The 23,324-nt window shown below is 39.3% G+C and overlaps 4 protein-coding genes across 5 annotated transcripts; all 4 read right to left on the reverse strand.

Annotated features, from left to right (window-relative positions):
- Positions 1-2,880: 2,880 nt before the first annotated feature.
- Positions 2,881-5,772, reverse strand: LOC131324502 (xyloglucan 6-xylosyltransferase 2-like). The gene has a single exon (XM_058356480.1). The coding sequence runs from the start codon at positions 4,524-4,526 to the stop codon at positions 3,171-3,173; it is 1,356 nt and encodes a 451-aa protein (XP_058212463.1). The 5' UTR covers positions 4,527-5,772; the 3' UTR covers positions 2,881-3,170.
- LOC131324499 (xyloglucan 6-xylosyltransferase 2-like) lies at positions 2,881-19,097 on the reverse strand. Of its 2 annotated transcripts, none has more exons than XR_009199371.1 (2): positions 19,067-19,097; positions 2,881-3,132 (listed from the first exon to the last, which is right to left on the reverse strand). XR_009199371.1 is itself a non-coding variant. In XM_058356477.1 (2 exons), exon 1 carries the CDS (start codon positions 8,579-8,581, stop codon positions 7,226-7,228), a length of 1,356 nt encoding a protein of 451 aa, XP_058212460.1. In that variant the 5' UTR covers positions 8,582-8,929; the 3' UTR covers positions 2,881-3,132; positions 7,189-7,225. The 2 variants fall into 2 exon arrangements, 1 of the variants encoding a protein (XP_058212460.1); XM_058356477.1 differs by lacking the exon at positions 19,067-19,097 and adding an exon at positions 7,189-8,929.
- On the reverse strand, positions 11,808-13,373 carry LOC131324501 (xyloglucan 6-xylosyltransferase 2-like). Its single transcript, XM_058356479.1, has one exon. The coding sequence runs from the start codon at positions 13,293-13,295 to the stop codon at positions 11,985-11,987; it is 1,311 nt and encodes a 436-aa protein (XP_058212462.1). The 5' UTR covers positions 13,296-13,373; the 3' UTR covers positions 11,808-11,984.
- Positions 19,097-20,841, reverse strand: LOC131324500 (xyloglucan 6-xylosyltransferase 2-like). Its single transcript, XM_058356478.1, has one exon. The coding sequence runs from the start codon at positions 20,438-20,440 to the stop codon at positions 19,097-19,099; it is 1,344 nt and encodes a 447-aa protein (XP_058212461.1). The 5' UTR covers positions 20,441-20,841.
- Between the last annotated feature and the right edge of the window lie 2,483 nt (positions 20,842-23,324).

A 23,324-nucleotide genomic window follows, 5' to 3' on the forward strand; every position in this document is an offset into this window, starting at 1 on the left:
TGTTCTCCAAAGTGCACCTTATTGACTAGTGATACAGTTTTCTATGGCAAAGTCCTTCATACTCATATTAGCCTTTCTTTTTATCATGGTCGTGACTCAGGTAGCTTTCTTTTGTGGGCGATTGTCTTGGTGTAAACTTAACAGTCTTGTTCATAACTAGACCAAATGCTCCATTGCTTGTGTGACAAATGAAGCTCCATGGTTTGAAGGATGCTTTAATTCCTTGATCCTTTAATTAGCAAACTGTCAGCTTGCTTAAATGAGTTTGAATGTGCTCAGTGTGACAAAGAAGGAAGAACTTTAAATGAGTTTAGAATGTTCATGTTGAATTTGGGAAGGTAACAAAATTCTCAGTTTGGGTCAAACGACGAGAATTAACAGCGCATAAAAGATCATATCTACAATTTAGTATGGTGGTGACGTTTTGGAGTTGGGTTTTATTTTTTTATTTATTTATTTTATGACGCTTGAGCCTTGAATATGTGTAGAAAAGACCAATTAGAGGGCTGCATGGGAATTAGTTGGTGTAGAAGGTGCTAACAGGTTAGCCTGCAGCAAGTACCCAAAATGAGTGATGAAAATGACTTAGGACTGGATATCTAAAGTGATGCCAGTTTAGGTGTCCCAACTCATCAACTTCCACGGGACATTGATTCCTTCCCCTTATGGAATGATGACAAGAAGTGGCAAGGACGATAAGTTGCGTTGGGTGTGAATTCATCAGTAGTCTGATTACAACGACATCCCTACTGATTATGGTTCTTGTAGAGGCTGCAGCTTTTAATTGTGAAGCTACATTTAGAGTCATGCTGCAGAGAAGCCACCCAAATAGCTTATGGTAAATGAGGAACTGATTACCCTTTCCATCTCCCCTTAGAGGAATCAGGAAGCAGAACCCTGAATCAGCGAGTCAAGCGTTACCTGCATTGAGATCAGTTGGGTATCGTGCACTGGGTACCGGTATGAAGGTAAATAACTAAAAGCCAATTAAGTTGATAGTTGATGTAGGAAGTTTCAGTATAACAACTTCTTTTGATTGCCAATCCTTTACGAGAACCTTTCCATTGAGGATGCCAAAAGTTTTGATGCATTGTTTGGAGGCCGTTAGAGAAATAAACTTGGAACCATGGTAATTGAAGAATTTAGACATTATTTTGTAGGAATTGAGGACATTGAGCTACTCTATTTGTAACTTTAGTTCCGTTATACTACCCGTCTGTTGGCCTCGCTTTTTTAGCTATTGGTGTGGTTCTTATAGTTGGAGACTTGGAAGACGTAATTGTTATGGTTGCCGTATTCCTTGTTAGTTTTAGTTGCAACTCTCGAGCTGTAATCTAACTGGTACTTTGTAGACAAAGTGTTTCTTTAGCAAGTAGTATTAATTGTGGTCTGAATTTAGGCCAAATACATATTTAAGGTTCTATATGGAGTCTCTCACCTCTATTGCCACTCTTCGCTTCTCCTCTAACCTTAGCAGCAACACCTAGATTCCATGACTGAGTGCCAGGATATTTTAACCATGATCTCAAGTTTTTGAGTTCACACAAAAGAAACCTCTCCGGTAGCTACGACGGATACAATTTGGTCACCAGATCATGCTTCCCGCTCTGAAGCCATACTTGGTCAAGGATCCTCACACACTGCCGTGGAGAAATCTGCTTTAGAAGGTCAAGCTGATGCCCGAAGCACCAATCATGACAATGGACTCTCTTCATTAATCAAAACAACATCCTGCCGAATTTCCATTCGCAGATTTTCATTAGATCTGCACATGAGTTGTTTAACTACCATATTTGACAGCATTCTGTCTACTGTAATCTCATAATGCTCGCCAAATATATTTTAGGGTACAATCATTTCTGTCTCTCTTTTTTTCGGATGCAGGAAGTCTGAAAGATAAACCGATACCGGTGGAGTCGCAGCATTTTCAGTTCTCTGATCTTTTTATTGTTATTTTCACACGCAGCAGTTTTTCCATCTATAGTATACTTGGGAGGGAAATTGCTTTGCAACTCAATTCGTGCCCATCCCCCTACATAACATATTCACTCTTTCCGCACTGAGGATTGCAAAAAGTCTTCACATACTGACGAAGGAAAAAGAAATCAGCAGACAAGGCCGACCTCTTAAACGGGAGGTACGACGGTGTGGTAACACAAAAGAGGTGAGGATCATTTTAGCTATCTTTAAGGACATGTTCTCGTTTATGCTTATACCGCGCATAACTTTAGTGGCTTTGGTCATCCGATGACTGGCTAATCGAAAGGGAAAAGTCCATTTTACTACCTCGTGGTTTGGATAAGGTGCGCTTTACCCCCTCTTGGTTTGGATCAGGTGCGCTTTACCCCTTTACCCCCTCTTGGTTTGGATCGGGTGCGCTTTACCCCCTAACGTTTGACCTTAATCACATAACCACCATGTGATTTTTGAACTAGATTTCACCATCTAATTAGCATTCTTTCTCTCTCTCTCTCTCTGAAGGGTAAAATGCCCCGAGGAACATGAGAAAAGCAAGCCCCTTGCGTTTTCTCCTTCCCCGCACAAGCCATGGTGAATTGCTTATTGGGTGTCAAGCGATGCCGCCACAACGGCCGGGATTTTGAGAATCGGCCGGGATTTTCAGTATTCCGAAAGTACCACTAGTTATCAATAGTAGGATTTTTTGAGATCTCAGTCCCCCATATGTGCCCGTGTATGTATATATACTCGTTCATTGATGAATGGAAAATGATTCTGACACTCTAATTTTTTTATGATAGCACTTTAAAATTTGTCTTTTAGTGTAAGCTATGTATAATTTTTACACTAAAAGACATGTTTTGGAGTGTCATTATAAAAAAAGTGGAGTGCCAAAATCATTTACCTTTATGAATGTGTGTGTGATATGCATAAAGTGGAGTGCCAAAGCCATTACTTAGAAGAGTTGTTAACAACGGGGTGAATCCGAACCGTCCAAAACTGTTTTGGACGGTCCGAATTTTAAACAAACTTTTCCAACTCTTCCCCGGAAAAGTTTGTTTACAATCCGGATTGTTCAAAACACTTTTGAACGGTTCAGATTTACCTCCATAAAAACTTATTTACGGACTCTACGTAGAAACTGAACAAAGAAATATGATACTGTAAGGGCACCTCCATCTTTGATTTCGATGCACCACCTCCGTGGGTCCTCAAGAAGACGATATCTTAAGAACTTTGAATGCAGGGTGAAGCAAACCAAGTTCATCCTTAACCTGAAGAGGGTTGCTTGTCTCGTTTCTAGTTCTCTTCACCCTCCTACTTGCAAGCGTCTTGTGCGTAAACCCGTACATTTGCAGGATTTGATTGTCCCCGAAGTTGAAAGCACGATCCATCTGCTTAAAACATCTTTCCATCGGAAAATCCCCAAACTTTTCGCACGGCTTGCACCCGACAAAGTGAGTCACAAGCGGCCACCTATGATCCCCAAGACCCGGATGGTAAGTCTCAATCATCTCTTCATACCTATCAACCAAAATACCCCAATAACCGTGCAAATAATAAGCACTCTCAAGATAAACCTTATTCCCCCACATTTCCCTCTGGGTCGCAAGAATATAAACCATAGCAGACTGATCATCAGCTTCGAAAACCGGCCTATCTTTAAGTTCCTCAGTGAGTAACTTTCCGGCCTCTTCCCTAATTTTCCCTTTGGGGCCCATCGTAGCCCAGACATCAAGAATGTCCAAAGACCATTGGCAATTTCTCAACAAGAAACTACCCGTGTTCAACCCGACCCAATTCTTATTTTCGTAAACCTCATGATTCCACCCGTGCAAAACGAAATTGTGATCCTCGTACCTCTCCCACGGCACCTCGAACGCCATATCGGTAAACATAGCATCACTATCCATCCACCAAAAGAACTCGACTTCCGGGTGAGACAGCAAGAGCTTCCGAATCAACGGAAGCTTAGCCCAAAACCCAGTCATTTCCGCATCAAACAAAGCAAAGTTGTAAAACACTTCAATCCCATGAACCCTACAGTAATCAATCTTGTTCTTGGTCGATTTCAATAGGTAATGATCGCCAACTTGGTTTTTACATGGTTCCGGCGATGACCCGGTAACTAACAAAACCCGAGGCTTATTGGGTCCGACAAAATTAGGGAATTTGCGATTTTCTCCCAGCCATGCAGCTCTTTGCTCGTCCCAATTAGATATCTTGGGTCCCAAACTATAAGGCTTGTTTGGATCAGGTTTTTCTTCATGCTCATCTTCGCCCACCCAAATCTTTGTCATGTCCACGCTGGCGTAGCTGTTCTCCGCAGTTCCAGTGGTGGCAGCGGCTGCAGTTGCAGTGGATTCGGCCTCCTCGAGGATGCGGCGGGTGGAGTAGAACTGCTCGTTAAGGTCAAACCGATCAGAAGCATTATCTTTTCCGGCTCCGAGGTGTTCGTGGATGACGATGACCATTAATGTCAAACCGATCAGAAGCATTATCTTTCGGTTACGGACGAAAATCTTGATTTTCCATAGCTGCCGAGGTCCGAAGCACCAGTCTAGCATTTTCGGGGCAGTGTATTGGTAAACCCGAGCTAGGGTGAGCCAAAGGAGCCGAGCAAGGGGTTGATAAAACTTGGTTTGAAAATTTAATGAAATTTTAGAAAAAAAAGTTTGAGCTTGGTTTATTTACCTAACAAACCAATCTCGAAGAAGTTTTTAACAAACGAACGTGAGCACGAACCCTTGTGGCAACATGAGCACGAACTCTAGTAACTTGGTTCGTTTAGCGGCCGTAACTCGGGCTGAACGGGAGATGTTGGGATGGGAAGTTGCGGGAATGGAAAATGGAAGTGGGAGATTGGGATGAGGAAGATGGGTATGGAAGCCATGGATTTAAGAATTGGTTATAAATTTGGGATTTGAAAGCAAGGGTAAAGTTTACGATTCCAGGTTGGCCCTGTATGATGGGGGATAGATGGTAGGATTGCACTATCAATCCCCTCCACCCACTTTAATCACTTGCTGAAAAAGTGCTTATATTTGTAATAATCAACCAACCTCTTAACAAATAATTAAATTTAGACATTTAGATAATTAAAACCTATAACCTTTTATTAATAACTAAATTTAGTGGTTTTCATATTTTTTCAATCAAGTACAGCTGTCATTACAAAAAAGCTCTTTCTTCCATTTTCTCTCTTTCTCTCTCCCTTTCTTTTTCAACAATGTTTGCAAAAACGATATTTTTTTTTTTTTAAAAACAATCTTTTTGAGGATTTTTCTTTTCAAAAACTATTTTCGGAGGGATGAAATAGGCGTGAAAATGAAGGAAAGTTTTTGGAGGAAAGAACCAGCTGGCAGTGGGTCCATTGGTTTTGAATATGGACAAAAAATAAACAACGTGAAACTTGACATTACTAACTTTAACTTTAGCAACCTCTAAATCATCATAATAATTGTAAAGCAATGCACGGGCCTCAAGAGTGTCACCAGTTCATGAACAAAAAATCTGTCGACACAAATAGATCATTATGTGAGGTCCACTCTAGGTCTTACACAATGGTCCAAGTCATTCTTTAAATTTAAAGTATTTTTTCGAGAACTTCCGCAAAAAATCAGCTCAATTCAATAACTATAAGTCTTCGATCCAATCATGTAACTTGGCATTCAGATCTTAAGATCCTCAAATCTGATTGAAAATTTAGACGAATGGATCGAGCACCTACAGGTTTCTGATTGAACTAGTTTTTTCGTGAAAGCACTCGAAAAAATCTTTTAAATATAATGAACGGCTATGATCATTTTTGTGGAATCCAATATGAGCTCCACATTGCAATATGTGCACCTATACCATTGGCTTACCCAGGCAATCCCCCGCACTAAATTTCACTTTTCCGAGTACGATTTTATACTAGTGCACGTTTTCGACCTGTTTCCCATCAAACCAAAATCATCATCATCAGAATACAAAAATGTTTAGGACCACTGTTGCTCAAAATCATATCTTTTCTTATCTTATAGATAAGAAAATGGGAAATCCCTTTCATGAAATGAGTCTGTCTGACCACAATAATTGCTGTGTTTGATTGCCATGTTTGATGGGTTTTTGAGAATTTTTGAGTTTGATTTTTGGATAACGAGTGAAGAGAGAAATTAGGATAATAATTAGTTATATAGATAATAAAAATGTCTTATTTTTTTGTCCTTATTCAAAAAAAATTCTCATTTGTTAGTTTTTCGCCATTTTTTAAAAGGATTATTGCTTCGTCATGACGAGAGGAATTTAAAAAGTAAAAAATTACGATCGAAATCCAATTTTTTTGAATAAAGACAAAAATAAGTCAATAAGTCATATTTTTTTTGTCTTTATTAAAAAAAGGTTTCAATCGTAATTTTTACTTTTTAGATTCCTCTCGTCACGACGAAGCAATAATTCTCAAAAAATTGAAGAAAAACTAACAAATGCAAAAAAAAAATTGAATGAAGACAAAAAAATAAGTCAAATGGCTTATTAAGCCGAACAAGCCCTAAGTGGAGAGAGATAGAAGGAGAAATAAGAATAATTATTGGAGATAGGAGTAATGAGTGAAGAGAGAAATAAGAGTAACGATTAGAAGTAAGGATAGTGATTATTTTTTGAGTTGGAATTTTTTTTTTTTCAAAAGCAAACCAAACAAAGTAATGTAATTTTGAGGTTTTAGACTGCCTGTGGACAGGTGAATCCAAAAACTAAATCCAAATTAGTGCGGGGTTAGTGGAAAATTAACAAATTAATAATTTAACGGGGTTCAATGTCTTTACATTAACAATAATGCATTTTTTGTGAACAACGTACATCATATTAACATGACCTTTATTCGGTCTATTGGAACAGCGTACATCATATTAACATAGGCTTGGAGAAAAGATATATTCTACCATCCCATTTTGTTTAACTACTCTTTTGACTTTCTTTAAGGACAAGTTCTCATTTATGGTTAGATCGCACATAACTTTGGTGGCTCTTTTCTTCTTTGATAGAGTTATTATCCTTGTGCCGGGACGTCGAATCCTATGACTGGCTAATCGAAAGGAAAAACTCCATTTTACCCCCTCGTGGTTTGGATTGGGTGCGCTTTGCCCCCTAACCTTTATATATATGTATGAAATGTGTGTATGTGATACGCATAAAGATAAAGCCATTACATAGAAAATTGAACAAATAAATGTGATACCGTAAGGGCACCTCCATCTTGATTTCGATGCACCACCTCCGTGGGCCCTTAAGAAGACGATATCTTAAGAACTTTGAATGCAGGGTGAAGCAAACCAAGTTCATCCTTAACCTGAAGAGGGTTGCTTGTCTTGTTTCTAGTTCTCTTCACCCTCCTACTCGCAAGCGTCTTGTGCGTAAACCCGTACATTTGCAGGATTTGATTGTCCCCGAAGTTGAAAGCGCGATCCATCTGCTTAAAACACCTTTCCATCGGAAAATCCCCAAACTTTTCACACGGCTTGCACCCGACAAAGTGAGTCACAAGCGGCCACCTATGATCCCCGAGACCCGGATGATAATTCTCAATCATCTCTTCGTACCTATCAACCAAAATACCCCAATAACCGTGCAAATAATAAGCACTCTCAAGATAAACCTTATTCCCCCACATTTCCCTCTGGGTCGCAAGAATATAAACCATAGCAGACTGATCATCAGCTTCGAAAACCGGCCTATCTTTAAGTTCCTCAGTGAGTAACTTTCCGGCTTCTTCCCTAATTTTCCCTTTGGGGCCCATCGTAGCCCAGACATCAAGAATGTCCAAAGACCACTGGCAATTCCTCAACAAAAAACTACCCGTGTTCAACCCGACCCAATTCTTATTTTCGTAAACCTCATGATTCCACCCGTGCAAAACGAAATTGTGATCCTCGTACCTCTCCCACGGCACCTCGAACGCCATATCGGTAAACATAGCATCACTATCCATCCACCAAAAGAACTCGACTTCCGGGTGAGACAGCAAGAGCTTCCGAATCAACGGAAGCTTAGCCCAAAACCCGGTCATCTCCGCATCAAACAAAGCGAAGTTGTAAAACACTTCAATCCCATGAACCCTACAGTAATCAATCTTGTTCTTGGTCGACTTCAATAGGTAATGATCGCCAACTTGGTTTTTACATGGTTCCGGCGATGAACCGGTTACTAACAAAACCCGAGGCTTATTGGGTCCGACAAAATTAGGGAATTTGCGATTTTCTCCCAGCCATGCAGCTCTTTGCTCGTCCCAATTAGATATCTTGGGTCCCAAACTATAAGGCTTGTTTGGATCAGGTTTTTCTTCGTGCTCATCTTCGCCCACCCAAATCTTTGTCATGTCCACGTTGGCGTAGCTGTACTCGGCGGTTCCAGTGGTGGCGGCGGCTGCAGTTGCAGTGGATTCGGCCTCCTCGAGGATGCGGCGGGTGGAGTAGAACTGCTCGTTAAGGTCAAACCGATCAGAAGCATTATCTTTTCCGGCTCCGAGGTGTTCGTGGATGACGATGACCGTTAACGTCAAACCGATCAGAAGCATTATCTTTCGGTGACGGAGGAAAATCTTGATTTTCCATAGCTGCCGAGGTCCGAAGCACCAGTCTAGCATTTTCGGGGCAGTGTATTGGTAAACCCGAGCTAGGGTGAGCCAAAGGAGCCGAGCAAGGGGTTGATAAAACTTGGTTTGAAAATTTAATGAAATTTTAGAAAAAAAAGTTCGAGCTTGGTTTATTTACCTAACAAACCAATCTCGAAGAAGTTTTTAACAAACGAACGTGAGCACGAACCCTTGTGGCAACATGAGCACGAACTCTTGTAACTTGGTTCGTTTAGCGGCCGTAACTCAGGCTGAACGGGAGATGTTGGGATGGGAAGTTGTGGGAATGGAAAATGGAAGTGGGAGATCGGGATGAGGAAGATGGGTATGGAAGCCATGGATTTAAGAGTTGGTTATAAATTGGGATTTGAAAGCAAGGGTAAAGTTTACGATTCCAGGTTGGCCCTGTATGATGGGGGATTAGCTGGTAGGATTGCACTGTCAATCCGCCCACCCACTTTAATCACTTGCTGAAAAAGTGCTTATATTTGTAATAATCAACCAACCTCTTGACAAATACTCCTTTCATCCCAAATTATTTATCCGGTCCGCAAAACAGGGACTAAAAAATAATGCATTTCCCTCAAGAAAAAATTTAAAAATTTTTCATAGATTAAAAAACTCATCAATATCTAGTAAATTGTTAAAAAAACTTTTAATTTTTCTTGCAAAAATTGTACTCCCTCCGTCCCTTATTTTGTGTCTAGTATTTTATTTTGGGCTGTCCCTTAATAAGTGTCAATTTTGTAAAGTTAGTGGGTAAAAGTTGGTGCATTGTCTATTTTGTCCCTAAAAGTATATTCCATTTTGAAAAGTAAATGAGTAAAAATGTAATGATGATGAGTAAGTAGGGAAAGTGGAGGAAAAAATTGATGTGAAAAGTATAATAATGATGTATTTTTAATAAGTTGGAGTTACGAAGCAAGACACTTAAAAATGGACGGAGGGAGTATTATTTTTACGTCCTTATTTTGCGAACCGAACAAACATTATGAGACGGATGGAGTAATTAAATTTGGACATTTGGATAATCAAAACTAGCAACCTTTTGTTAATAATCAAATTTCGTGGTTTCTATATTTTCTCAATCAATTACAGCCGTCATTACACAAAAATCTTCTCTCTTCCATTTTCTCAATTTCTCTCTCCCTTTCTTTTTCAACAATGTTTGCAAAAACGATTTTTTTTTTAAAAAAATAAAATCTTTTTGAGGATTATTTTTCAGAAACTATTTTCGGAGAGATGAAATAGGCGTGAAAATGAAGGAAAATTTTTGGAGGAAAGAAACAGCTGGCAATAGGTCCATTGGTTTTGATTATGAACAAAAAATAAACAATGTAAAACTTGAATTGTTAACTTTAGCAATCTCTAAATCATCAGAATAATTGTAAAGCAATGCACGGGCCTCACGAGTGTTTGTTCACCAGTTCATAAACAAAAAATCTGTCGACACAGATAGATTTATGTGAGGCCCACTCCAGGTCTTACACAAACGGTCTGAGTCATTCTTTAAATTTAAAACATTTTTTTGAGAGCTTTCGTTAAAAATTAGCTCAATCCAATACCTACAAGTCTTTAATCCAATCACCTAACTTGTCATTCAAATCTTAAGATCCTAAAATCTGATTGAAAATTTAGACGATTGGATTGAGCATCTACAGGTTTCGGATTGAGTTGGTTTCTTCGCGAAAGCACTCGAAAAAATCTTTTAAATCTAATGAACGATTAGGATCATTTTTGTGGAATTCAACATGGGCTCCACATTGCAATATGTGTACCTATACCATTGGCTTAGCCAGGCAATCCCTGACCCTACCCCGCACTAAATTTTACTGAGTACGATTTTATACTAGTACACGCTTTCGACCTGTTTCCCATCAAACCGAAATCATCATCAGAATAATGTTTAAGACCATTGTTGCTCAAAATCATATCTTTTCTTATCTTATCTTATAGATAAAAAAAATGGGAAATCCCTTTCATGCAATGAGTCTGTCTGGCCACAATAATTGCTGTGTCGGATGGGTTTTTGAGAATTTTTGAGTTTGATTTTTGGGTAACGAGTGAAAAGAGAAATTAGGGTAATAATTGAGGATAGGGATAATAAAGGCTTGTTTGGCTAAATAAGCAATTTGGCTTATTTTTTTCGTCCATATTCAAAAAAAATTCTCATTTGTTAGTTTTTTGGCATTTTTTAAAAGAATTATTGCTTCGTCACGACGAGAGAAATTTGAAAAGTAAAAAATTGCGATCGAAACTCATTTTTTTAAAATAAAGACAAAAATAAGTCTTTTTTTTTTGTTTTTATTAAAAAAAAATTAGATTTCGATTGTAATTGTAATTTTTACTTTTTAGATTATTCTCGTCATGACGAAGCAATAATCCTCAAAAAATTGACGAAAAATTAACAAATGCAAAAAAAAAATTTGAATAAAGACAAAAAAATAAGTCAAATGACTTATTAAGCCGAACAAGCCCTAAGTGGAGAGAGATAGAGAGATAAATGAGAATAATGATTGGAGATATGGGTGATTAGTGAATAAAGAAATGTGAGTAATGATTAAAAGTAAAGGTAATGATTGTTTTTTGTGATTTTTCTAGACTGTATTCGGAAATTAAAATTGTAACGTACTCTAAGGTGTTTCATCCAACTTTCTGTTGGATGCTTGTCTTTTCCTTTTCGGAGTATCCTAGCTCTTTATGCTAAGGTGCTTCTTCTCGATGTACTCTTTCGAGCTATAATAATATTTCGTTTGCGAAGCAAAAAAAATGATTGTTTTTTTATTTGGAATTTTTTTTTTCAAAAGCAAACCAAACAAAGCAATGTAATTTAGGGTTTTAGACTGCTTGTGGACGGGTGAATCCAAAAACTAAATCCAAATTAGTCCGGGGTTAGTGAAAAATTAACAAATTAATAACTTAACGGTGTTCAATGTCTTTACACTAACAATAATGCATTTTTTGTGAACAACGTACATCATATTAACATAACCTTTATTCAATCTATCTGAACAGTGTGCATCATATTAACATGAACTTGAAGAAAAGACATATTCTACCATCCCATTTTATACTTGTCTACTCTTTTGATTTTATTTAAGGACACGTTCTCCTTTATGCTCAGACCGCACATAACTGTAGTGGCTCTGGTCATCTTTGATAGTGTTATGATCCTTGTGCCGGGACGTCGAATCCTATGACCGGCTAATCGAAAGGAAAAACTCTATTTTGCCCCCTCGTGGTTTGGATTCGGTGCCCTTTGCCCCCTAACCTTTATATATACGTATGAAAGAGTGTATACGATATGCATAAAGATAAAGCCATTACATAGAAAATTGAACAAATAAATGTGATACCGTAAGGGCACCTCCATCTTGATCTGGATGTACCACCTCCGCGTGCCCTCAAGAAGATGCTATCTTAATGCTTTAAATGCAGGGTGAAGCAAACCAAGCTCATCCTTGACCTGAAGAGGGTTGCTCGTCTCGTTTCTACTTCTTTTTACCCTCCTACTCGCAAGCGTCTTGTGTGTAAACCCGTACATTTGCAGGATCTGATTGTCCCCGAAGTTAAAAGCGCGATCCATCTGCTTAAAACACCTTTCCATCGGATAATCCCCAAACTTCTCACACGGCTTGCACCCGACAAAGTGAGTCACAAGCGGCCACCTATGATCCCCGAGACCCGGATGGTAATTCTCAATCATCTCTTCGTACCTATCGACAAAGAAATCCCAAAAACCGTGCAAGCAATACGCGTTCTCAAGATACACCTTATCGCCCCAATTCTCCCTCTGCGTCGCAAGTATATAAACCAAAGCCGATTGATCATCAGCTTCGAAAGCAGGCCTGTACTTGAGTTCTCTAGTGAGTAACTTTCCAGCCTCTTCCCTAATTTTCCCTTTCGGGCCCATCGTTGCCCAGACATCAAGAATGTCCAAAGACCACTGGCAATTCCTCAACAAGAAACTACCCGTGTTCAACCCGACCCAACTCTTGTTATCGTAAACCTCATGATATCGCCCGTTCAACACGAAATTGTGATCCTCATACCTCTCCCACGGCACCTCGAACGCCATATCGGTAAACATAGCATCACTATCCATCCACCAAAAGAACTCGACTTCCGGGTGAGACAGCAAGAGCTTCCGAATCAACGGAAGCTTAGCCCAAAACCCGGTCATCTCCGCATCAAACAAAGCAAAGTTGTAAAACACTTCAATCCCATGAACCCTACAGTAATCAATCTTGTTCTTGATGGACTTCAATAGGTAATGGTCGCCAACCGGGTTTTTACATGGTTCCGGCGACGACCCGGTAACTAACAAAACCCGAGGCTTATTGGGTCCGACAAAATTAGGGAATTTGGGATTTTCTCCCAGCCATGCAGCTCTCAGCTCGTCCCAATTAGATATCTTGGTTCCCAAGCTATAAGGCTTGTTTGGATCAGGTTTTTCTTCGTGCTCATCTTCGCCCACCCAAATCTTTGTCATGTCCACGTTGGCGTAGCTGTACTCCGCGGTTGCAGTGGTGGCCGTCTCGAGGCGGGTGGAGTAGAACTGCTCGTTAAGGTCTTGCTGTGTTGGGGTCCAGAATTTTCCTGCTCCGAGGTGTTCGAGGATGACGATGACCGTTAACGTCAAACCGATCAAAAGCATTATCTTTCGGTTACGGAGGAAAATCTTGATTTTCCATAGCTGCAAAGGTCCGAAGCACCAGTCTAGCATTTTCGGGGCAGTGTATTGGTAAACCCGAGCTCTGGTGAGCCAAAGGAGCCGACAAGTGGTTGATAAAACTTGGTTTGAAAATTTAATGAAATTTTAGAAAAAAAAGTTCGAGCTTGGTTTATTTAACTAACAAATCAATACCGAAGAAATTTTTAATAAACGAACGTGAGCACGAACTCTTGTAACTTGATACTTGATTCGTTCAGCGGCCGTAACTCGGGCTGAACCGGAGATGTTGGGATGGGAAGTTGTGGGAATGGAAAATGGAAGTGGGAGATTGGGATGAGGAAGATGGGTATGGAAGCCATGGATTTAAGAATTGGTTATAAATTTGGGATTTGAAAGCAAGGTGAAGTTTGCGATTCCACGTTGGCCCTGTTTGATGGTGGCACTTGCTGAAAAAGTGGTTAACCCGGTTTTTAACCGTGTAAAAACCTGATACTATTAACCTGTTAACAAATAATTAAATTTGGACATTTGGATAATCAAAACTAGCAATTTTTTGTTAATAACCAAATTTAGTGATTTTCATATTTTCTCAATCAAGTACAGCCGTCATTACACAAAAAACCTTCTCTCTTTCATTTTCTCTCTTTCTCTCTCCCTTTCTATTTCAACAATGTTCGTAAAAACATTTTTTTTTTTTGAAAATAATCTTTTTGAGAATTTTTTTTTCAAAAACTATTTTCGGAGGGATGAAATAGGCGTGAAATGAAGGAAAAAGTTTGGTGGAAAGAAACAGTTGGCAGTGGATCCATTGGTTTTGATTATGAACAAAAAATAAATAATGTGAAACTTGATATTGTTAACTTTAGTAATTTATAAATTATCAGAATAATTGTAAAGCAATGCATGGGCCTCACGGGTGTCTTTTTTCTGATTTAAAAAAATCTGAAAATTGTATCACCAGTTCATAAACAAAAAATCCGTCGACACAGACAGATCATTATGTGAGGCCCACTCCAGGTCTTACACAAATGGTTTGAGTTAGGGGTGAGCAAAAAATTCGTCAAACCGCGAATTCAGAGTCCAAGCCAATTGAAACCGAAAGATTTGGTTTGATTTTTTAATAGTATGGTTTGGTCATGATTTAAAAAAAATTAGAAACTGCGTTATATGATTTAGTTTGTAGATACACATTCACGGTTATAGTTTCAAACCGATCCAAACCATATAGTACACACACACACACACATATATATATAATTTAATTATGATTCATCAAATAAATATGAGAGCTTTAATTAACTACTTTTTCTAATTTTATTGATCCTATTAAATCTACCGCAATATTTATTTTTTCTTTCATACCAAGATAATTTAGACTAAACTTCTATATATCAAACCCAATCCTAATTTTCTATGATTATTAAATTATTATACATAAAAAGCATCACCAGATCAGTCAATTTCTACAGCTCAATTTCTAAATTTTTATACATGAAAACCAATTCCAATTCCTATTCCTATAATTCCTTCTCTACCAAGACTAAGAGTATTCCAATTGTAATAAGTAAATGGGTGTGGATAAAGAAATTTAACAACAATGCTAAAAAAATACCCCACATTGTAATAAGTAAAGTTATAAGTCTTTTAGCAAATAATCAAATTCCATCCACTCTATAACCAAATTTAACAATTTTTACCAATAACTAAAACTCAATAACCAAACTCAAAACTCAATAACGCAAAAATACCCTACATTGGAATCGTTTTATTGAGATGAATAATTTAGTGCGGTCGGGTGCGTGATTGAAACTTGTTTGCGATTGAAAAAATGTGCATTGTGTATTCTGGGGGTTTTTTTGGTTAGAGATGCAAAAATAACCAATATGGAGGTAGAGGTTGTTAAGTTTGAGTATGGACTAAATGGATAATCAAATGCTGACGTGACATGTTTTGGTTGTTAGTTTTGATTATTACCATTGCGGATGCTCTAATTACCCAAAATTTCTATACATACAAACCGTGATTTAAAATCGAAACCAAACCGTATTTTAATGGCTTGGATTGATTTGGTTCTATGCCTTTTGTGGGTTGGCTTGGTTCTCCAAATTCATAATTCGTAGATATTGGTTTAGTTCTTGATTTACTATGAAACTGAACCAATCCGAACCATGCTCACCACTAGTCTGAGTCATTCTTTGAATTTAAAACATTTTTTCGAGAGCTTCTGCGAAAAATCAACTCAATCCAATACCTATAAGTCTTCAATCCAATCATCTAACTTGTTATTCAGATCTTAAGATCCTAAAATTTGATTGAAAATTTAGACGATTGGATCGAGCATCTACAGGGTTCGAATTGAGTTGATTTTTTCACGAAAGCATTCGAAAAAATCTTTTAAATGTAATGAACGGCTAGAATTATTTTTATGGAATCCAATATGGGCTCTACATTGGAATATGTGCACCTGTACCATTGGCTTACCCAGGCAAATCCCTTACCCTACCCCGCACTAAATTTTACTTTTAAGAGTACGATTTTATAATAGTATACACGTTTTCGACCTGTTTCCCATCAAACCGAAATCATCAGAATGCATACAAAAATGTTTAAGACCATTGTTGCTCAAAATCAAATCTTTTTCTTATCTTACAGATAAAAAAAAAAGGGAAATCCCTTTCATGCAATGAGTCTGTCTGGCCACAATAATTGTAGGGTTTTTGAGAATTTTTGAGTTTGATTTTTGAGTAACGAGTGGAGAAAAAAATTATGGTAATAATTGGGGATAGGGATAATAAGGATTTGTTTGGCTTAATAAGCCATTTGGCTTATTTTTTTGTCCTTGTTTAAAAAAAATTCTCATTTGTTAGATTTTTGCCATTTTTTAAAAGGATTATTGCTTCGTTATGACAAGAGGAATTTAAAAAGTAAAAAATTACGATTGAAACCCAATTTTTTTAAATGAAGACAAAAATAAGTTAATAAAGCCATTTTTTTTTGTCTTTATTCAAAAAAAAAAAAGGTTTCGATCTTAATTTTTACTTTTTAGATTCCTCTTGTCATGACGAAGCAATAATTCTTAAAAAATTGACGAAAAAATAACTAATGCAAAAAAAAAATTTGAATAAAGACAAAAAAAATAAAGTCAAATGGTTTATTAAGCCGAACAAGCCCTAAGTGGAGAGAGATAGAGAGAGAAATGAGAATAATGATTGGAGATATGAGTAATAAGTGGAAGGAGAAATGAGAGTAATGATTGGAAGTAAGGGTAATGATTGTTTTTTGAGTTGAATTTTTTTTTTTCAAAAGCAAACCAAACAAAGTGTAGACACTCCAATCTGGACTTCCAGATTAGTTTACTTACGGTTTTTGATTCCCCGATGATGAAATGGATCAAGAACACCCCGGGAATGATAGCGTGTTTGAGTTTTGAGTGTTTGCAAAACCCTTGAACGTAACCTAGCCTAAGCCACTTCAAAAACCAAAAACCCTACTGATGCGCGCCAGGGCGCAACCATCCCGTGCCGGGGCGCACCATTGCGCGCCTAACTCACTCCATTGCGCGACAGAGCACCGAGGCGCACCATCGCGCGCCTGACTCACTCCATCGCGCGACAGAGCGCCAGGGCGCACCGTCGCGCGACAGACTGACTCCGTCGCGCAACGGTCCAACCTACCACCAATCTTTCTGAAGGAGGACAGTTGGCCACTAATGCAACTCTCAGCCAGCCTCGTGGACTGACTGAACTCCTTTCCTGGCACCAACTAGATCCACCATTTCCGCCTATATATACCCCCCATGGTTATTCTTTCAAAGGGTTACCAAATTTTAAGCCCAAAGAAGGATTACACTCACAATCCTCCATTTTCACACTTCAACCATCCAAGAACAAAGCTTGTTCTTCCACCTCAACCTTTTCAAACATCTCAATCAAACCTCAAAGCTCGAATTCGTTTCAAACTCAACCAAAGGTATAGCATACCTACTGTCTTTCTGTTCTGATCCCTAAGGGGGGCTGGCAGGGTCAAGGTTGGTAATCAATATCGGTTCTGGTCCTAAAGCTGACAAGGTTTCAAAAACCGTCATGGTAGGAACCAGCGCGCGATGGTCCCACTCTCTCGCGCGACACTCCGGTGCTGCATGCGATGGACCGCGTGGGGATTGGTGTCCTACTGTTTCATGCTTTATTTTGTATATAGATCACTGTTAAGCCTGTTAAAAACTAGTTTACTGCTTTCCTTTGTTAGAAATTGCTAGCCGTAGTTCAATTTGCATGTCTTCTGTTTTGGAGTACCCCTGGGATCATTCTGGACCTGTCCCAGAACCTAGAAATGTGTAAACCAAACACTGATCCGCGCCAGGGCGCATCATCGCGCGCCAGACTGGCTCCATCGCGCGACAGTGCGCCAGGGCGCACCCTCGCGCGCCAGACTGACTCCGTCGCGCGATAGTCTGCCTCTGACCAGTGAGTGGCCTTGCACGGGTAACTTGGATTGAGGCTGTTATTCTATCCCCACGCTGTTTATGGGGTGCTTTATTCATTTGCAGGGCTTTTTAGCCTTTAACATTACTTAGGACTGTATATTATGCTGTTATATAAACTGCATGGTTTGTCCTGGGCGTGCACTGGTCCTTCCAGAGCCTAGAGGGTTTGAGAATAAGAGTTGTGGGTTTGAGCTCACCGGCGCGCGCGTGTCTTGGAGTTGTGCGCGCAGGAATGAACAGCATGCAGTGACTTGTTCAATGCATGCTGGTTTCTTCCTGCGCACGTCACTCCAAAACAGGGGCCTTCCAGTTTGTTTAAAACTCCCACAGCAGTCTGTTCTCATCCTATACTAACTGCTCATCAATGCATGCTATCTATCATATCCTGCAAACATGTTATAGTTTTAATCCCCGATTAACTGTTCCCCAGTCCTAATTGGCTAAAAAATTGATTAATGAAACAGAATCGCAAATAAACATCGTTCGCAAATGCCTAAGTAGAGACCGATCTCCGGATTGGGCGAGAGGGGTGCCATAAAACCCTTCCCCTCTCGTAACCTGGCTCCCGAACCCAGATATGGTTATGACGGACTGGTTCCTTAACTTTTTCAAATCAATCAGCGCGGCAAGTGCTTCGAAATACAGTTCCTTGGGTGTCGGACCTTCAAAACCCGAGTGGCGACTCTGTATTTTCGCGAGCGCTTGCTTCCCCGCTCGCGCTCCCTCGATCTGAGCCCTTGCATTTTGGAATCCGAAAATTCCAAAGGCACGCTGCCCAGACAAAGCAATGTAATTCAGAGGTTTTAATTAGATTGCCAGTGGACGGGTGAATCCAAAAAATAAATCAAAATTAGTGCGGAATTAGTGAAAAATTAACAAATTAATAACTTAACAGGCCGGGGTTCAATGTCTTTACATTAACAATAATGCATTTTTTGTGAACAACGTACATCGTATTAACATGACCTTTATTCGGTCTATTTGAACAGCGTACATCATGTTAACATGGGCTTGGAGAAAAGATATATTATACCACATCCCATTTTGTTTATCACTCTTTTGACTTTCTTTAAGGACAAGTTCTCGTTTATGCTTAGATCGCACATAACTTTAGTGGCTCTGGTCATCTTTGATAGTTTGTTATCCTTGTGCCGGGACGTCGAATCCTATGACTGGTTAATCGAAAGGAAAAACTCCATTTTACCACCTTGTGGTTTGGATCGGGTGTGCTTTGCCCCCTAACCTTTATATATCTGTATGAATGTATATATGTGATATGCATAAAGATAAAGACATTACAGAGAAAATTGAACAAATAAATGTGATACCGTAAGGGCACCTCCATCTTGATTTGGATGTACCACCTCCGCTATCTTAATGCTTTAAATGCATGGTGAAGCAAACCAAGCTCATCCTTGACTTGAAGAGGGTTGCTCGTCTCGTTTCTAGTTCTCTTCACCCTTCTACTCGCAAGAGACTTGTGTGTAAACCCATACATTTGCAGGATTTGATTGTCCCCAAAGTTAAAAGCGCGATCCATCTGCTTAAAACATCTTTCCATCGGATAATCCCCAAACTTCTCACACGGCTTGCACCCGACAAAGTGAGTCACTAGCGGCCACCTATGATCCCCAAGACCCGGATGGTAATTCTCAATCATCTCTTCGTATCTATCGACAAGGAAATCCCAAAAACCGTGCAAGCAATACGCGTTCTCAAGATACACCTTATCACCCCAATTCTCCCTTTGCGTCGCAAGTATATAAACCAAAGCCGATTGATCATCAGCTTCGAAAGCAGGCCTGTACTTGAGTTCTCTAGTGAGTAACTTTCCGGCCTCTTCCCTAATTATCCCCTTGGGGCCCATCGTAGCCCATACATCAAGAATGTCCAGAGACCACTGGCAATTCCTCAACAAGAAACTACCCGTGTTCAACCCGACCCAACTCTTGTTATCGTAAACCTCATGATGTTGCCCGTTCAACAGGAAATTGTGATCCTCATACCTCTCCCACGGCACCTCGAACGCCATATCGGTAAACATAGCATCACTATCCATCCACCAAAAGAACTCGACTTCCGGGTGAGACAGCAAGAGCTTCCGAATCAACGGAAGTTTAGCCCAAAACCCGGTCATTTCCGCATCAAACAAAGCGAAGTTGTAAAACACTTCAATCCCATGAACCCTACAGTAATCAATCTTGTTCTTGATCGACTTCAATAGGTAATGATCGCCAACCGGGTTTTTACATGGTTCCGGCGACGACCCGGTAACTAACAAAACCCGAGGCTTATTGGGTCCGACAAAATTAGGGAATTTGCGATTTTCTCCCAGCCATGCAGCTCTTTGCTCGTCCCAATTAGATATCTTGGGTCCCAAACTATAAGGCTTGTTTGGATCAGGTTTTTCTTCGTGCTCATCTTCGCCCACCCAAATCTCTGTCATGTCCACGCTGGCGTAGCTGTACTCGGCGGTCCCAGTGGCGGCGGCGGCTGCAGTTGCAGTGGATCCGGCCTCCTCGAGGACGCGGTCGCGGCGGGTGGAGTAGAACTGCTCGTTAAGGTCTTGCTGCGGGGTCCAGAATTTCCCGGCGCCGAGGTGTTCGCGGATGACGATGACTGTTAACGTCAAACAGAGAAGCGTTAACTTTCCTTTACGGAGGAAAATCTTCAATTTCCATAGCTGCGGAGGTCCGAAGCACCGGTCTAGCATTTTCGGGTCTTTATATTGCTACAACCCGAGCTGGGGTGATAAAAAGGAGCCAAATTGCCGAGCAAGTGGTTGATAAAACTTGGCTTGAAAATTTAACCAACTTCAACATGAGCACGAACTCTTGTAGCAACATGAGCACGAACTAGTAGCTTGGTTCGTTTAGCGGTTATAATCCGGGCTGAACCGGAGATGTTGAGATGGGAAGGGAATGGAAAATGGAAGTGGGAGATTGAGATTGGGATGTGGAAGATGGGTATCGAAGCCATGGATTTAAGAATTGGATTTATGAATTTGGGATTTGAAAGCAAGGTAAAGTTTACGATTCCACATTGGGAAAATCAATCTCTCTCTCTCATCGGCGTCGCCGTTTACTTTCCGATGAAGCATAGGTACAAATGAAGTTCTCTCTTCTCTTTTAATTTAACCCCAAAGAAGAAGAAGAATTCTTAGACATATATAGGAGTAATAAACTTACCCAAAAATAATGAAGTTCTCTCTTTCTACAATGTAAAAAATGATACAAATCAGAGTTTGGAGAAAAGATACTTCTACCGTCCTGTTTTGTCTGTCTACTCTTTTAACCTTGTTATGGTCCAAAATGTCTTTTTGTTTGGAAAGTGCAATGTTACATACTTAACTTTAAAACATAGCTTTGGAGACAACTATATCGAGAATCGTTCGACACATGTGGATTGAACGGTTCCGAATACAATTATGTCCAGAGTTGTATTTTAAAGTTATGTGCATAAACTTTCTCGTTTGTAAATTTTAAGGAACAATCTCCTATGGAGTTCTCTTTTTGCTCCTCTTTTAAATAGGTGTGATGACAACTATAGTTTATATTGGAGGGAATTTTTGGAAAGTTTGATGATTGTGGTGCATTAATAAAGTTAGATGTTTCATATAGACAAGCAAATATAGACGGATAGATAGAGAAAACGTGTTGATTTGAATTGTAATCTCGTCTTAAGAATGATCATTCCTTTTTCATCTGTAATCAACTTAAAGGTTAATCAAACTCTTTTTAAATGTAGTCAATCCTTTTGAAGTGTAATTAACTTAAAGGTAATCAGCCCTTTTCAAATGCAATCAACGAGGGAAATCAACTTAACAAGGAAAATAGTGTAACTATCACAAGTAACTGAAAAATCCTAGATCTGGTCATTATAATAGCTAGTCCAACATGACAGCGGCGCATTGGGACGTTTGTAATTAAGCACGTCCGGACGTCCTTACAAAATGTAACAACTCAGTCCCGACCATCTTGCGGATGGACAGAAAAAAACAGCAGCCTCGAGAATTTATATCGAGCTCACTTCAAATGACCAACTCGTTTGTCATATAGGACCTTTTTTTGGGGGGTTCTTTTTATAAAAAATTAACTTAATTAGTTGGATATCGGTAAGAGCTTAATTTAAGTATTGTTCAACATTTTAGACTACAAATGTGAATAAAAACAAGTGTTATTTAGTTGATCAAAATGTTTTCCAACATGCGTTGAGTTTATTCTTTGCAATATTATCTAAAAATCAAGCTCTACAAAACGAATATATTTGAGTTATTAACATCTCTCAACATCTTTATCAGTCCTAACGAATCACCTTCCGTCTCTATCGGTCTAAATCATAAAGTTGCCGCGAAAATTAAATGCATATCAACTAATTCCCTTCCCCGGTTCGGTCGAAGACAAACTACTTACGCTGCGATTAGAGAATTCACAAGAATTTACTTTTTTGTGACCCGACTCCAAGAATTTACTTGGCCTGTTCTCAATACAATTTAATTTATTATGGTATGCTGGTTTAAAAATAAAAGAAAAAAGAAAAGACGCAAAAGCATGGCATTTTGCCCACGAAACCATGCTCACATCCCAGTTTACTTACCAGTTTGGGTTTTTTTGTCGAGTGATGCTACAGGTACCGACGGGTCGGTATTGAAATCGTAGGGACGGCTGCGCTTGGCAGTCTCTGGCCACCGGACGGTAGATCCGAGCCGTCCAAAAATTCTAAAAAAAAAACCGAGGGGGTCTTCGCGGGAATCAACGGCATCCGAGGTGTGTAAGATGCTTGATCCGAGCACCCTTTTTTCGTGTATATATGTATATTCGCAATATACATATATATACGAAAAAAAGGTGCTCGGATCAAGCACCTTACACACCTCGGATGCCGTTGATTTTTTCACAGGCCCCCTCGTTTTTTTTTTTAGAATTTTTGGACGGCTCGGATCTGCCGTCCGGTGGCCGGAGACGGCCCGACACGGCCGTCCCTACGATTTCGGTACCAATATCATTTCTGTTTTTTGTCCTCTTCTTCTCGTACAAAAATCATCAACACTACTCTGCAGAACTTATCAAAAAACGTGTCATACTGTCATGATAAACGTGTCATCTCGTACAAACCAGTTTGGTTTTATTTTTATTTTTTTATCAGTCATGATAAACGTGTCAAAAAAATTTCTTACCAAAATTAATTGAAGGAAAATGATTTTGTCACACCATTTTTTTATAATGTCACACCTTACAAGTGCATTTTTCACCAAAAAATATACTTACAGAGTGTGGCACTATCAAAAAGGGTGTGACAAAATCACTACCCTTAATCGAAAGGTATATGCAAAGATACGTGGTGTCCTAAATCATGTTTCCATTACGTATTTGTGTGATTTCACCACAAAATATATAAAGCTCACGTAAATATGGAGATAAAGTTTGTTTGTTTGTAGGTCTCAAAATTCCTGCGCCCTTGGGCCACCGAATAAGCTCTCGACCAAAATGGATATGTGCAAGGTAAAATTTTAGTAACAAAGGCTAAGTGCCTCTAAGGGCTTTTTTGGATTTTTTCTTATTTTATTATTTTTAAATTTTTGCGCGTTTATTAGTTTT

This window comes from Rhododendron vialii, chromosome 4a (genome assembly GCF_030253575.1).
Source record: "Rhododendron vialii isolate Sample 1 chromosome 4a, ASM3025357v1".
NCBI lineage: Eukaryota > Viridiplantae > Streptophyta > Magnoliopsida > Ericales > Ericaceae > Rhododendron > Rhododendron vialii.

Coding starts and splice junctions, on each gene's coding strand:
- LOC131324502 (XM_058356480.1), bottom strand. CDS start 4,526: ATGCTAGACTGGTGCTTCGGACCTCGGCAGCTATGGAAAATCAAGATT.
- LOC131324499 (XM_058356477.1), bottom strand. CDS start 8,581: ATGCTAGACTGGTGCTTCGGACCTCGGCAGCTATGGAAAATCAAGATT.
- LOC131324501 (XM_058356479.1), bottom strand. CDS start 13,295: ATGCTAGACTGGTGCTTCGGACCTTTGCAGCTATGGAAAATCAAGATT.
- LOC131324500 (XM_058356478.1), bottom strand. CDS start 20,440: ATGCTAGACCGGTGCTTCGGACCTCCGCAGCTATGGAAATTGAAGATT.